A 16092-nucleotide genomic window follows, 5' to 3' on the forward strand; every position below is an offset into this window, starting at 1 on the left:
TAAAAAAAATTGGGCTATTTATTATAGCAACAAGCAAAAAATGTTGTTTTTTTTACAAAATTGTCGCTGTATTTTTGTTTATAGCGCAAAAAATAAAAACCGCAGAGGCAATCAAATACCACCAAAAGAAAGGTCTATTTGTGGGAAAAAAAGGACGTCAATTTTGTTTGGGAGCCACGTCGCACGACTGCGCAATTGTCAGTTAAAGTGACGCAGTGCCACAAGTTGAAATTTCACCTGGTCAGGAAGGGGTATATGTGCCCAGTAAGGAAGTGGTTAAAATAAATCAAAATTACTTGAAACCGTCAAAAGTCAACAAAAATCAGTGAATGCCTTATTTATCCACCAATTACATCAAATTGGGGAATTAACACCATATGTTTCAAGACTTAACAGTGACAAATGAGCCGACATAAAGCCTTCCAAATATTTGATGGCATCCCATACTCGGAGTGGGTTAAGGATAGGGCCATCTATTTCTGTCTCACATTTATTGGTTGCCAAGTGTAGTAATATATCGTGACAAGATCGCAGTCTATTGTATCTAAAAGAACCCAAATAGGAGCCTCTGGGCATGCGTGAAGGAGAGTCAGTAGGCTATAATAGTTTGCTAGTAAGGAGATACCCAGGCCTTCTTTCTATTTGTGTCGAGGTCCAGAGCACTTTTAAAGACAAACAATAGACTTCTATAATAATAGATACTGAGACAAAGGAAAGAAGTTCTACAATGTTTTGCAAACAGTTCACACTTGAAAACAAGAAAGATGATAGAGATGATAGAGATGGATGGATATATATGTATTATATTTGTCTGTTTACCGGAACTGGAATACTTGGAGTACATTGTCAACGTGTGAAATAATTTGTATGTTCTGTCATATGTGGATTAGGTTCCTCATACATTACGGATGAGAGCCGATGATGATTCACACAAAAAAAACAAACACACAACATAATAAAAATATCTACCAATGAGTTACCTGTAGGATGAGAAGGACCAGGAAATAGGCATTGGCTGCTCTTTTAAATTGTTCAAACAAGTTTAATGGCAGGAAGGTGACTGGGTTGTACTTGTAAGTCTTGATTGCATTCCCCTAGTAAAACAGAAGGTTGTATCAGTTAGGCTGCAATGACTACGGCTTAACTACTACTTACAATGCCCTGAAAAAGTACTCATACCCCTTAAAAATTTTCACATTTTAAAATGTTACAACCAAAAACATATAAACGTATTCTATTGGGATTTTATGTGATAGACCAACACAAAGTGGGAGAGGGAGGGGACAGGACGGTGTAGGCACTAGAAGCATCATGAGGACGATAAGCTGTGGATATACGGACAGACCTCCAGCTTCTCACAGGGTTACATACAGATTTGCTTGAATAGATTAGGTGCTTATTGCAGGGGTTCACCCTAAAAAAAAATTCTAACATTAAATATGCATACTAACAACATGAAAAGTATGCTGGTATTTTTTTTCTCCGTACATACCGTTTAATTGTTATTTTCGCCCAGGCTTCCGGGTTCTGATTCCCGCGGGACTGGGCGTTCCTATTGAAAGCTTAGCTGATTGACGTCTGGTGAAAATCTTCCCATGGTGCATAAAGCGCGTCACCAGTTTTCCGTAAATCTAGCTAACAAAATTTCATTCAAGTTTCTTAGTTACACAAAATGATACTTGGCTCTGTATTCTCTAAAAGAGGCGCTACTGGGAGATGGGTATGGGGTAGAACGAAGTGACGGTGGGTAGGGGGCAGAGGCAAGGGGCGACTCCGAAGGGGAGGGGGGATTCCTGCACCTCTGAGAAAAAAAAAGCCCTGCCTATTACAATTTACATATTGACCCATATTCACCAAACCTTCAGGTATTCCACTTTATTTTCTTAATTCAAACAAACTGGCATATTTACAGTTTTTTAGAGTTTGGCAGTTTCTAGATAAAAGCATAACGCAAGAGCTTTAAAGTTCTATGTAATGAACTATGTAGCATACATAGGAGTACATTTTACAACATTTAACAATTAAAAAAATAAAAAATACTCACCGAATATTTGCTCTTCTTAAAGCAGCAGTATGTCTTTTGCTGGAATTCTGGCTGGTCATAGAAATTTCGGTCATTTGCCTTCACTCGCCAATTGCATTCTAAAACGAGATGAAGACAGATATAAAATACATTGAATATCAGTACCAGACAAAAAAAACAAAAACAAACGCACACTATGATTTATATATTACTTTTCACTAAAGAATGCCATTACCATGCACAAAGCAATGGGAAAATTCAATTTTTTGTTTTGTTTTTAATTTAACTAAAGGTGTATCTTTTTACTCAAAAAGATTGCATCTGATTGTGAATAGTCTCTTTGTTTTAAAATACTTTTTGTGACCGATTATGTATATGTAGCACAGACCCCAGACCAGGCTGGCAGTTTTGTCCCAGGTTCCATTCCCTGTGAGGCACATGGCAGCCAGGCACACAGTAGTCCACAGTCTCACAACTCAAGATACAGGCCATGCATGCTTTTTTGTAGTCCAATGCTGGTTGAACTTTGTTAGTGTGCCGGGTAAGCCTTGGGATACTCCAAATTTAGTGCACAGTATAATAGAGAACACACTGGCTGTGGCCGATTCTTCAGGGTGAAACTCCTCTAGAGACAAGCACCAAGTATACTACAGCTCAGTGGACTCCAATGCAAGCCAAAAAAACAGTCTATCAAGGGTTAACAAGAACAGTCTCTAGGATCTTTCCCAGGCCAGTACTCACTATGTCCTGCAGTACCAGCCAGCTTCTGTATTGTGAATCTCCAAACCAGATCCTGTGTAGAATTTCTCCAGACTGCTCTTAGCAAATTTAGACACTTGGGGCCAGATTCAGGTACATTTACGGGGGTGTAACGCATCGCATTTACGTTACACATGCTTGATTCACAAAGCACTTGCCTGTAAAGTTGCGGCGGCGTAGCGTAAATCCCTCCGGCGCAAGCCCGCCTAATTCAAATGATCCGGGTAGGGGGCGTGGATCATTTAAATTAGGCGCGTTCCCGCGACAAACGTACTGCGCATGCTCCGTTTTGAAATTTCCCGCCGTGCTTTGCGCGAAATGACGTCGCACCGACGTCATTTTTTGAACGTCGACGTGAGTTACGTCCTTTCCTATTCACGGACGACTTACGCAAAAAAATTAATTAATTAAAATTCGAAGCGGGAACGACAGCCATACTTTAACATGGCAAGTCTAAATATAGGCCACAAAATAGCAGCTTTAACTATACGCCGGGAAAAGCCGACTAGCGACGACGTAAGAGAATGCGACGGCCGCGCGTACCTTCGTGAATCGCCGGAAAAAGCCAATTAGCAAACCCGACGCGGAAAACGACGCAAACTCCACCCAGCGGGCGCCAAAGTATTACACCTACGATCCGAAGGCGTACGAAGCCGTACGCCTGTCGGATCGAAGCCAAAAGCCGTCGTATCTTGGTTTGAGGATTCAAACTAAAGATACGACATGGCAAATTTGAAAGTACGCCGGAGTATCAGTAGATACTCCGGCGTACTTCTTCTGTGAATCTGGCCCTTGGTCTTTCACCTCTCCCACAGCTGAGACCCCAATGGCCTACTGCAAACTTTAGCCAAGTGACCCAGAGGGCCACAGCCATCAGGCTGGGTCTGCTCTCACAAGGCAAAATAAACCTGGCTGTTCCAAGCTCCACCCCATTTATACACAACTCAGCCCCCTACTGGTCTCACTTCCAGGGATTGGCTGAGGCTGTATGAATATGCAGGTTCAGTGTCGGTCTCTCAACCCAGTAAATTCTAGAACTAACTAGAAGCCAAAATAAAGCAGTTGAGCCTGTATCCAGCAGAACCCAGAGTGTCAGAGAGGGGTAGTGGACACTGAGCGATTTTTAAAGGTGGATGAGCCTGGCATCAGCATTCATGAGGGAATGAATGGGGGGGGGGGGGGATAGCCTATTCAAAAGGTAAGCCAATGAGGAGGGAGTTGCAATAGTCGAGGCGAGAGATGACCAAGGTGTGTATTAGAAGCTTTGTAGTGACATTGGTTAGAAAGGGGCATATCTTGGAGACGTTGTTAATGTTGATGCGGCAAGCTATGGGCAGTGATTGGACGTGGTGTCAAAAGTATAGTTCAGAGTCCAGGATTACACCTGGGACCTTGGCATGGGGGGGGGGGGGGGGGGGGTTGATAGTTGAGCCACTGATTTTGACAGAGAAAACTGGGGAAGGAAACATGTGGAGGAGGAAATATGAGCTTGGTTTTGAATTTTAGGAAGTGATGCGACATCCAGACTGATATGTCCGTAAGTTGGTGATGCGTGAGGAGACTGATGGAGTGAGCTGACGGGTAGAGGGTTAGGTTTGGGTGTCATCCTCATAGAAATCGTATTGAAAGCCATGGGAGGCAATCAACTTTATTTGCCAAGGAGCAGACCACATATACAGACAACAGATATGGTTATTTTTTTGTTAAATGTGGGTAATCCCCTTTAAAACGGTTTAGCAAGGTTTCGCAGGGTTAATAAAAGCAGTAAAAAAAGGGAGGGGGGGAACTCCAGTGCTAGTTTCTTTTGAAATATTCCTGTTTTTAATAGCTGTGTTTTGGCGCAACACATTACCACTGAGTTAAAGTAATCCAACAACAAGTACTTTATACTTAAACAACGTCCTGTATCCAAAATAGAATAAATAAGGATTGCTGCTTTTAAGGAGAGTAACCTGGGAGGGGTTGTTTTTTCATTTGCAATACAATAGTGTAAGAACTCATGAAGAAGGACTTCCTACTATAATCTGCTCTATAAAAAGTAATGCAATACTCCACCACCAGCCAATGGCTTTTCAGTGGCCAGATACAGAATCGACGGAGCTCAAAAAACTTGGATAGAACTTAGTTGTTATAGGGGAGTAGAGAAAGGCAGGCCAGTGGAGAAGCCAAGAGGGCCGTGCATGTGCAAAATTGGCTTTTCACCTAGGGTGCCAAATTACTTTTTCCCTGTGCTGGACTGGAGCATAGAGCTTAAAGGGGTTGTAAATACAAAAATATTTTCCTCTTAAATTAAAGTCTGACAGTAGCTGATAAAGTAAAAAGTCATGTTTTGCATTATAACTAGTTTGATACCTGTTGAAATCGAGCTGTTTTATTCACCTCCGTCACTCCTGAATCATTATTTTCACTGACTTCCTGGTTTGCGGTGCGCATTCATTCTTGCTACATCACGGCCTAATGGGAACTATAGTTCCCATTAGGCTTAGCCTCCATGCCTGTGAGGGATAAGAGAGCATCTTTACGCAGGGCTGTAGTCATAGGGATGGGGTGAGCACATTCTGCTTTCCACCATGCAAAACGGCTCAGATGCTGGTGGAAAGCAAGAAGAGGAGAGACAGGAAATGGCATTTTCAAACCTAGATTACTGTTATTTGGAGGTCAAAAGGAAAAACGAGGTAAGTGATATTTAAATGCTCTAGCTTACAGCAATCAATTGATCTAATAAAAAACGAACCTTTAGTGTTCCTTTAAACATCACTTTTCCAAAACAACGTAATGCTCTTTTGGTTAAATAACAATTTAATGTTGGCGAGAGGAGTGTAGTGTTCCTCTCCTCATTCACACAAGCTGCCAGTATGCAGGTATCAATGTGAATTATTCAGGACGAACCTGCAGGATTTGTCGAGCTGTCAACATACAGTTTAGAGATAAAGGCTGGCATGTGTAAGCCATTGTAGTTCATAACTAACAATAGTCACATGCTGTAACTGAGCCATGGCCAAGTCACCTTTTTTTTACCATTTAGCTATATTCATAATAATATTTCCACAAAGTATCGTTTCCATTGGCAAAATGGCCATAACCCCAATACAGTTCAAAATGACGGCCTTAGGAGGCGCATGCGCGGCAGCTCCCAAGATGGCCGCCGGCTGTTAGAGCTCCGCTCCACCACGGCCCTGTGATAGCCACCGGAGCTCTCAGGGCGCCCCCCCAGCACTCTATCCGGGATCTTCGGGTAGGGGAAGTATCCGGGAACCAGCCCAAGACAATTGCGCCGGCCCGGCGGGACTAGTCACGGCGGATGGCGGCATCTCCCGGCCCCCTCAGCTATGCCAAAATGGCGGCGGCGCGGCCAGACATACCTCCGGAGGGAGACACAGGAGGATCCATAGCTGACCAGGACCTTGATCTTCCGCGTTCCCCAGGTACGGACTACCCCCCACTGGCACAGGCAGCATCCCCAGCATCCACAGAGTCCTTGCTGGGAAGGATGAGCTATGGCCCCCCCCTCTACCCCCAGGCTGGATCCACACACGGGCCTACTGCTGGAGGTCAGTGATGCTGCTGACTCTGCTCCCATCCCCACTGACTTTCCATCTATGATGGAGGCTTTTGCACAAATGCTCGCTAAAGGCTTAGCCCAAAATGCTGCCCAGATTACCTCATCCATCCACGCTGATCTGCAGCAAATAGGGATGAGGATGGACATGATTGAAAAAAAGGCTGATCAGTCTGTGGCTCGGATCAATCAGAACACAGCACGGCTGCAGGAGGTTCAGGATCAATTAGAAACAGCTTTTGCAAAAATCGATGACCTCGAGAACAGATCGAGACGCTATAACTTTAGGGTCAGGGGGCTCCCCGAGTCGGTGAAAGAGGTGCAGGGTGCTGTGAAATCCCTTATAAAAAACCTTATTCCAGATATCGCTGATCATCGTCTGGAGCTGGACAGAGCCCATAGGGCGCTACAGCCCCCCCGTTCAGATGGTCTCCCCAGAGACATCATAGTAAAGCCTCACTTTTATTCGGTCAAGGAGGAGGTGATGAGGAAGGCGAGATACGCGGACAACCTGACGCTGCATGGACACAAGATACAGATATTTGCCGACCTTTCCCCATACACAGTACAGAAGAGAAGATCGCTTAAACCGCTGCTGCAGCTTCTACTGGAAAAGGAAATCACCTATAGATGGTCCTTCCCTCTTCGCCTGAACTTTTCCTTCAAGAACAAAAGCTTCGGCTTCTCCTCCTTGGCTGAGGGGGAGCACCTCCTGACTCATCTGGGGATCCTCTCACAGGACCCCGTGGCCATGCAGACAGGCAGGGGCACCGCCGCTTCTACCAAGAGACCCTCACCAGCGAGCCCGTTGCAGCACACCTGGCTGAAACAAGGCCACAAGCGCTCCAAGGAAAACTTCCCGCCATGAGGGCCTTCTCACCTTTCTTTGGATCAGAGAGCGGATCGGAGAGCTGTTCTCGCATCGACTACGTCATGACTTGCCTTTTCCCCCTCCCACCCACCCCTTTTTTTTTGTTTCCTTTAGGAACTCTGCGGGCGCGGAAGCCCTGTCTACAACGACTTTCTTACGGTGCTATTTAACCGCATTCCTCTTGCAGGTTGCCTGGTTGGACCTTCACTGCTGAACTGGGGGGGGGGGGTGGGCGGTATTCGCCCTTTCATTGACGGGGAAGATTACTCGGGCACCGGTTAGCCTGTGGTGGTCGTTCCCCTCTTGCACTCTGCGGATGCCCTGTGGGGTGTCTCTGGTCCCTTAAATGCCTGTGGGTTATTTGTTGTTTTCCTTTTTTTGTTTTTTTTGGGCAGTATATGCTTATCTAACATACGATAGCTGTTTGGTTGTTGAACTGGCGCTTCTGATAGGATCCTCTGGGTGATGGGGGGCGGCGGCGCCTCCTGTGGCCCAGGGGATGGTTTCTAAGATACACCCGGGCTCTGCCCTATTTGGGTAGATAGGGGCCCCCAGGGGTCAGGGCGGAGTTCGGGGAAATGACCGGGTAACTATTGTTTTAGTTTATTACTATGCATTCGTAGTTGGGGCGCCCTGATATGTTGATCAGATTGGGCTCAGATCGGAGCCTTTAGTTTCGTTAGTTTTTGGGTGGTTGGGCTGTGGTGGACCCAGTGCACCTCACTTAAGGACCGGGAGTGCTTATTGTGCTCCATTAGTCCTTTTACGGTCTTCCCGGTTCCAGGGAATTCCGGGCCTCTCAGGTTGAAGGGTGGGGGATGGACAGTCCATCCCAACCCCTGGGTGGGTGGGGGTCAGGGGACCCCCGGGTTTATTGTTCTGATACTGATACTGTAGTTGTTCAGTCCATTTTCTTGTTCTACAAGTATGTAACCTGCCTTTCTTCTTTCCTCCCTTTTTTTCTTCTTCTTCCTGAAACGGTACATCTGAGCTCCCACGGTTGTCATGGCCGTCACCGGCTTCACGTCCCAGAGCCCGGGCCTCCGCCTTCTCTTCATCTCAGGATCTCCGGTGAGCGCTGCTCTCTAGATCAAGGTAGGCTCAAAGGTTTTGCTGTAGTGCCTCCCGCTCTGATACATGCCTAATTCACATCCGTCTATACCCTCCCTCAAGATTATCTCACATAATACGCAGGGCCTTAACTCTCCCGTAAAACGTAGGAAACTTTTCCAGCAATACACCTCCATGCATGCAGACGTCCTCCTGTTACAGGAGACTCACTTCCCGGCCACGTTTAAACCCACCTTCCTTCACCAGCGCTACCCTCAATTTTTCTTAGCATCGGCGGACAATAAAACAAAGGGGGTGGCAATCTGCTTTGCCAAACATATCAATCTCTCACAACCGGAGGTAGTCACTGATCCGCTAGGGCGCTACATTATGGTATCCGGTCACATTGACGGAGAACTGTATTCCTTTGTATCATATTACACCCCCAATACAAATCAGAAATCATTTTTTGACTCCCTACTTCACAAACTGCTGCCTCATCTCAAAGGGACGGTTTTTATTGGCGGCGATTCCAACACCGCCTTTGACTTCTCACTTGATAAATCAAGGGTGGGGAAACCAATGCCCAGACGTCCCACTAAACAAAGTGTTAAAATCGCTAAACTACTGAACTCGGCGGGGCTGATTGACATTTGGAGGGAGGTGAACCCCCGTGCAAAGGAGTACACCCATTTTTCTGCCCCGCACAACTCATTTGCCAGGATAGACCACATTTTCACACGCGCTTCCACAATACCTCAGATTAGGACCTCCAAGATAATTGACACCCCCCTCTCAGATCACTCGATGGTCACTTTGACAGCATGGCGATCCTCTGGAGGGAGAGGTCCCCCGCGTTGGCGTTTGCAGGAGTCCCTTCTGAGTGACCCAATCCAGTGTTCACTTCTGGAAGAGGCTATTAAGGATTATTTTCTTGTTAATGCGACCAGCGAAGTCGCAGCTGCCACTGTCTGGGCTGCGCACAAAGCGGTTATTAGGGGCAGACTCATTCAGATGAGATCAAAACTTAAAGCAGAACACAGAGCGGACATACTGAAACTTACGGAGGACTTTCGTACTCTTGCTAAGGCGCACAAACGACGCCCCACGGCAGAGTCTCTGGAGAAATTAGACAGGGCACGAGCCCTACTTAACTTGAAACTGACAACAGACGCTGAAAGGCACCTTAGATGGACGGGGGCAAAATTTTATTCACAGAAGGACAGGATTGGATCTAGGTTGGCGATTAAGCTGAGTCCCAAACAACGCACTTTGTCCTTCCCTAAAATTCGGGCGACCTCAGGGGACCTGACACAAAACCCAACCAAGATCATGGATGCGTTTTTGCAGTTCTATTCGGATTTATACAAGCCTTCCCAATCTCCCCGGGGCCCTCTGACGAACAAATTTTTAGATGACCTCCCGCTGCCCACTCTGTCTATAGAGCATAGAACTCTCCTTGAGAACCCGTTCACCTCAGAGGAAATTTTAGACACTATTAAATCCCTTAAGTTGGGTTCTTCGCCTGGGCCGGATGGATTCTCCACCGGATACTACAAGAAATTTGGACCCTGTCTGGCACCGCATCTGGCTCGGTGGTTCAACTCTCTCAGGGAGGGAGGTCACCTGGATAGGGACCTGAACTCAGCGTTTATCTCAGTGATTCCCAAACCTGACAAGGACGTTAGCGAGGTGGGTAACTACCGCCCGATCTCACTGATTAATAATGACGTTAAAATTATGACCAAAATTTTGGCCAATAGGGTTTCGGGCTTTATAGCTGCATACATCCATAAAGACCAGGTGGGCTTCATCCCTGGGAGGCAGGGCCCAGATCAGATTCGACGGGCCATTGATGTCATTTCGCTGCTCAAGTCACGGTGGGATGGGGGTCCCCAACAAAAAGGCTTTTTGCTATCCATAGACCTGCACAAGGCCTTCGACTCCATAGATTGGGCCTACCTGTCGGATATCTTGGGGAGGTGGGGCTTCGGCCCATATTTCTTAAATCTTATACGGGCGCTGTACTCAAACCCCACGGCGCAGGTACGCCTATTGGGCCAGTACTCGGATTCTTTCACCATAGGAAGGGGTACCAGACAGGGCTGCCCGCTCTCTCCCCTCCTTTTTGCTATGGCCATAGAAACATTGGCCATAGCGATTAGATCTAACCCTGACATTAGGGGTGTGAAGTGCGGGCTAGGGGAACACAAGTGCGCGCTATACGCGGATGACCTTCTCCTCTTTATTACCTCTCCTCTGACCTCCACTCCTGTAATTCTTAAGACGCTGCGGGCTTTTAGTGAGGTTTCGGGACTGAGAGTTAATATGAATAAATCAACAGCGTTAAACATTACAGTCCCCCCGGACCTTCTCAATCAGCTCTCTAATAATTTCGAGTTCTGCTGGGCCCCCGGTGCTATCTCATACCTAGGCATTAAACTGACGTCAAACGTTGATGGTCTTTTTAAAGCCAACTATCCCCCTATGATACTGAAATGTAGAGGCGACTTGGACGCGTGGTCGAGGTGTGGTCTGTCCTGGTTAGGTAGGGTCCACGCAGTGAAAATGACCCTTCTCCCTCGTCTGTTGTACTTGTTCCGCTCCCTCCCTGTGCCAGTTGCAAAACGCTTCCTCAGTACACTGCAATCACAAATAGTTCGCTTTGTGTGGGGTAATAAGGGGTATAGGTGCCCCTCGGGAATTCTTTTCCGCCTGAAATCGCAGGGCGGTCTGGGTCTCCCAAACCTCTGGGGTTATTATCAGGCAGCTCAACTTACACAAATCTCAACGGCTTTTTTTAGGGGGCCAAAGCCAGACTGGCTTTCTATGGAAAGAATGGCTACCCCTTTGCATACCATTGATTACCTTTTGTGTTGTGACCCCGGGGTTAGGCCTGCAATACTGTCCCCCACTCTCTCACACTCGGTAGCCTTAAGCACAAAGCTCTTTGGATACCCTGCTCTGACATCCTCCCTTAGACCCCTGGCTCATTTATTTCATAATGCGGATTTCCCCCCGGGTTTGAACATTGAGGCCTTTAGGTGGTGGACTGATAAGGGGCTATACCGCATTGGACACTTTCTCTCTTCGGCGGGCCCGATTTCCCTGCCCCATTGTAGGAAGAAACTGGAGATGCCCGACTCGGAGCTCTTCAGATTTGCCCAAATTTACCATTTCATACGCTCTATTTGGACCGACAACAAGGTTCCCCTCACGGTAACGCCTTATGAACATTGGTGCTCTTCTTCAGAAGAGCAGAGGGGAGGCATTTCCTTGATCTACACAGCACTCGCTTCTAAGGTGGACAAGCCAACTTATGCCCGGGCCTGGGAGGAGGACGTGGACGGGTCATGGGATACCGAGGTCTGGTTCCAAGCGGCACAGAGGTCGTATAAAGGTATCCTTAACATTTCACTCATAGAGGCTAGCATAAAAGTTTTGGTAAGATGGTACTATGTTCCTTCCAGGTTGGCAAGGATATTTCCAGGGTCCTCGCCAGTGTGCTTTAGGGGGTGTGAACTGGAGGGCTCCATGCTCCACATTTGGTGGTCGTGCCCCCGTATTAGAGCCTTTTGGCAAAAGGTGTTCCGCACCATTAGCGCCTTAACCGGAGTGGGGGTGGCTCCCCATCCTAGCGTGGCCCTTCTGAATCAGTATATCCCTAACCTACCCAAAAGCTCCCAGACCTTGTCGCTTTTCATTCTCCTGGGCGCCAAAATGTCCATTGCCAAAGCCTGGAAGAAGCCTAGGGTCCCCTTCCAGGGGTTCAGGAGGAAAGTTTCCTGGATTATGATGCAAGAACAAATTGTTGCTAAACTCCATGACAAAACTGAGAAATTCATGGCGATTTGGGAACCGTGGGCTGACTTCTGTAATATTTCTCTGAGGCCGGGTGTGCGACTTGGACACTTAACCGCTGGTGCTACCCCCTGAGGGAGGTAGCTTGTTTCTCTCCTACACTTTTCTCTCTTTCTTTCTGTCGCCTCCCTTGGCCCCTCTACTGCAGGTTATGTTACCAAGTATGACCTCCCCCTGTCATACCATACATGGCTGCGTTTAAGCCATTTAAATGATTACCTTCTTCTCTCGTCTCTACAGTTATAATTAGGCTTGGAGCCTGGTGTGGGGGGGGGGCGATTGCACCCCCTGAGAGGCAGTTTGACCCCATAGGGGCCTCTCGGGAGGGTGGGGTCGCCGGGCCCTGCCCGCTGGGAAGTTCCCCCGACATGTCTTTAGGGGGGCTCATTGCCCCAGGGCTGGTCAAACAGCCCTGCCGGAGGATGGAGAGGGTTGATTTTCTTGCCCCTCTTTTTTGGATACTCCATAGAGTTATTGGGGGTAGGATTTAGAGGATCTTGCTTCAGGACTTGGAATGTAATGTTATTGTCACTAAAGTTGTCTCACTGTTGATGACACTCTCTTTTGATTGCTTGTTATCATTTTTAAAAAATCTCTCAATAAAAACTATTGAAATTAAAATGACGGCCTTAAGCAAATGTACTTGATTTAAGATGTTCGTCCACCTGAAACTCAATGGAGGCTTAGAGTGTGTCCAAAGCCAATTTATTTATTTTAAAACAAAATATAGTGCAGCGCAACCAAAAAGCAATACTTTAAGTTCACATATTATAAAATTCCACCGTTTTGAAACTTTCAGTGACAGTTCTCAATATCCTCTAAAGGTTGACCTCACTACAGAGTCATACACGCCTGGTATTATCTCTCTCAGTATACCTTGGGAAAACAAATCCACGTCCTAGTGCCCCAGGGCAGCTCAGACCTTCTCCCGAAGGCTGAAGAAGCTCATCAGAGAGTGCAACACGTACAGATGTGAGGTGCCGCCATTCAGGAAGTTTTTCTCAGTTTACATTAAAGTTGATGATATGCATGTTTTACACATTTCTATGTGCATATTTTAATCCCAGAGTTAAGTTTTAAATAAACGTTATTAGCAGAGAGCACTATGGTTTGCATTTGTCATTATATGACCACACATGACAGAATGAGATCCAGGGAAGAAGTCTGGGCTGCCCAGGGGCACTAGTGTGATGGACGTGAAAATAAAATGAATATTTTACTAGTGTTAGAATCACTTAAATGTTGCTTTTCTTATATTCTTATATATTGTTTTTATATTCCTTATACTGTTTATTTGTTTCATACGCATTATGCATATGTATGTATGGGAATGATCAATACTGCTTATTTTCCTTGATAAGATTTATCAGATATTGTTTTAAAGTTATGAACCCAGCATTGAAAATATGAAGAAGCAGATATTACATTGTAAAAGTTACCACTTGAAATGGAGTAACAAAAAGGACATGTTATTAAGAGCAGATGTCGTCCCCCCACTCTCCACTCTAAGCTCTCACTCCCAAGCCACCCCTCCCTTCTAGATTCCTCAGTTGTGACAGGAAAAGCCTTCCCCTCCCCCTTCTTTTCACTGATCTCATGAAAGCTTGTGTGACGCTTGGAAGGAAACGTGCAGAGCTGAATTAACTTTTTTTTTTTTTGTAAAATCCTTTTTTTGATTTTGACAATATACACAACAAAACAACAAAAAAGAAAAAGAAAAAGGCAGTCGACCCAGCAAAATACTGGGCCGGTGAGAGGCCAACATGGCCTAATTGCACAACCCGTAATTAAAATAAACAACCTAACCCTCCCCCCTCCCACCCCTTTGCTCAGCTCCCTCCCATGAAACCACCGGAAAATCGCCAGATGCCCCGCCTCCCATTCCTCCCCAGGATTCAAACACGTCACCCCACATCAACCGACCCTACCCATTATCTGAAGTTATGAGGAGCCCCATCCGCCATCAGGCCTTATCCAACAGTCAGGTCAGAGTTATACCAAGCCTGCCATACCTTGTCAAATTTTTTTCCACAACCCCTGGAAAGGTATCTGAATTAACTTTTTTACATTGGATGATGTGGGCAGCATGCCCAAACATGGACTTCCATCTCCTTGCTCCCATGGCCCCTGCCATCGTCTGAAATCAAGATGGCTCCTGGACTTTAGCAATATGTGCCATGTGTTACAGAATCACAGAGGGGGTGGGTGAGTGGGAGGGTAATAAGGAGCTGGAATGTATAATGTGAACCTATCAAATGTGCTTGTGTGTGTGATGTCATATTGTTTATAAAAAGACCAATAAATGGGTTTGGCCTCTCTGTTGGAACCGAGCTAAGGAGGTGAGCACGTGAATCTTTTTTGTCTGTAGATTGCATTGTCTCACCCATAGTAATTTGAAATCAGCCGCAGAAATGGGTAACCCTGAGATTGTATCAGGAAATCAATTAATTAATGAGTCCTCATCACTAGGAGGAGGATTTGTGTTCCCGAGAAATACAACACCAGGCGTGTGTGACTCTGTAGAAGGTCAACTTTTGTAGGCGAGCAGGCATTCCAGCTAGAGGTGGTAGTCACTGGATATTAAAGTGGTTGTAAACTGTTTAAAAACAAGTTTATGCTACAGGTAAGCCTATATTAAGGCTGTAACTACCCATGATATCTCCTAAACCTGCACGGTTTAGGAGATATCCCCTGCATGTGCCGTTGTAATCGCGGGAGTGACATCATTGCGGCTCCGGTCAATCACAGTGCTGGAGCAGCGATACCTGGAAGTAAGCCCCAGACGACAGGCGCCCAGAGGTGGAGAAGAGAACCGCTGCGGGGGCTTCAATCTGATGCAAGCGATACATAATGAGCTAGTATGCTATGCATATTAGCTCATTATGCCTGTGTCTTTTTTATTTTTCCCCATTTGGGTTTACTTCCTCTTTAAGAACTGTCACTGAAAGTTGCACAACGGTGGAATTTTATAATGTGTGGACTTGATTTATTGCTTTTTGGTTGCGCTACACTATATTTTGTTTGCAAATATTTTATTGGAGAGTCACATGTGGATACACAGAGGTGTTGTCAGCAATTACGTTAAGCCCATTAGTAGGCCAATTACACTGAATACTTATTTTATTGATTCACATTTTTATATTGCGCTGATTATATATTTTTCCTAATTTAATTTTGTTTTTAGAAAATCTTTACAAATCTTCACTCAAATACCAGTTGCAATAACTACATAGCTGGTGCAACAAAAAGGTCCCCTTTCTTAGGTTGACACCTTGATAAACGGGAACATAGGGTCTGTAAAATGTCAGTGTTTTACACTTTGTTGCACAAATACATGCCATCTTTTGGATTTTTACAGCATCTCTGTTGGCCATGCACTGTCATCAAAGCCGGAGATAGCTCCTTGCTCAGGTTTTTTATTTATTTAATTTTTTTCTCAAACAAAGGTTTTTATTGAGCATATGTAAAAAACAAGTTTTTTTATTTCTGGCTGTCTGTTTTATATTTTACTGATCAGAAGACTCAACCTTTCTATTTGACAGGTAACCTCTGTCATCGAAAATGAGGGAAAATCCAAAGTTGCATGGTCCCCAGAACAGGAAAAGAGGGGACATTTGTTCCAACGGCAGATAGATAGACAAAACGTGAGACAGTGAAAGTATGTCCCACACTAAGAGGGACATAAAAAAACTGGATTCTAAAACACTCATCCCCCATTAGCCTTTTGTTTTAGGACTTAACCCCCCCCCCCCTCATGCCCCCAGAAGCTGACCTAGAGCTTTCACCGGCATTACCACCCATACCATCTCAGTTTCTTTCTTTGGCAATGCTATGATATATTTGGTCCTACCAATAAAGCTTATTCAAACTAAAATTTAATAAAGCAGTGATGGCGACCCTTGGCACCCCAGATGTTTTGGAACTACATTTCCAATGATACTCATGCACTCTGCAGTGTAGTGGCGCATC

The 16092-nt window shown here is 45.7% G+C and overlaps 1 protein-coding gene across 1 annotated transcript in view; it reads right to left on the minus strand.

The window, feature by feature from the left end:
• Nucleotides 1-16092, minus strand: part of LOC120927100 (phospholipid-transporting ATPase IC-like) — a 184639-nt gene that overhangs the window by 91290 nt on the left and 77257 nt on the right. The window contains exons 3-4 of the mRNA XM_040337538.1: nucleotides 2045-2142; nucleotides 981-1094 (exon numbers count right to left, since the gene is read on the minus strand). Coding sequence (XP_040193472.1) covers nucleotides 981-1094; nucleotides 2045-2142 — 212 coding nt within the window. The remainder of the gene's footprint in view (nucleotides 1-980; nucleotides 1095-2044; nucleotides 2143-16092) is intronic.

The sequence above is a fragment of the Rana temporaria genome, chromosome 1 (genome assembly GCF_905171775.1).
Source record: "Rana temporaria chromosome 1, aRanTem1.1, whole genome shotgun sequence".
NCBI lineage: Eukaryota > Metazoa > Chordata > Amphibia > Anura > Ranidae > Rana > Rana temporaria.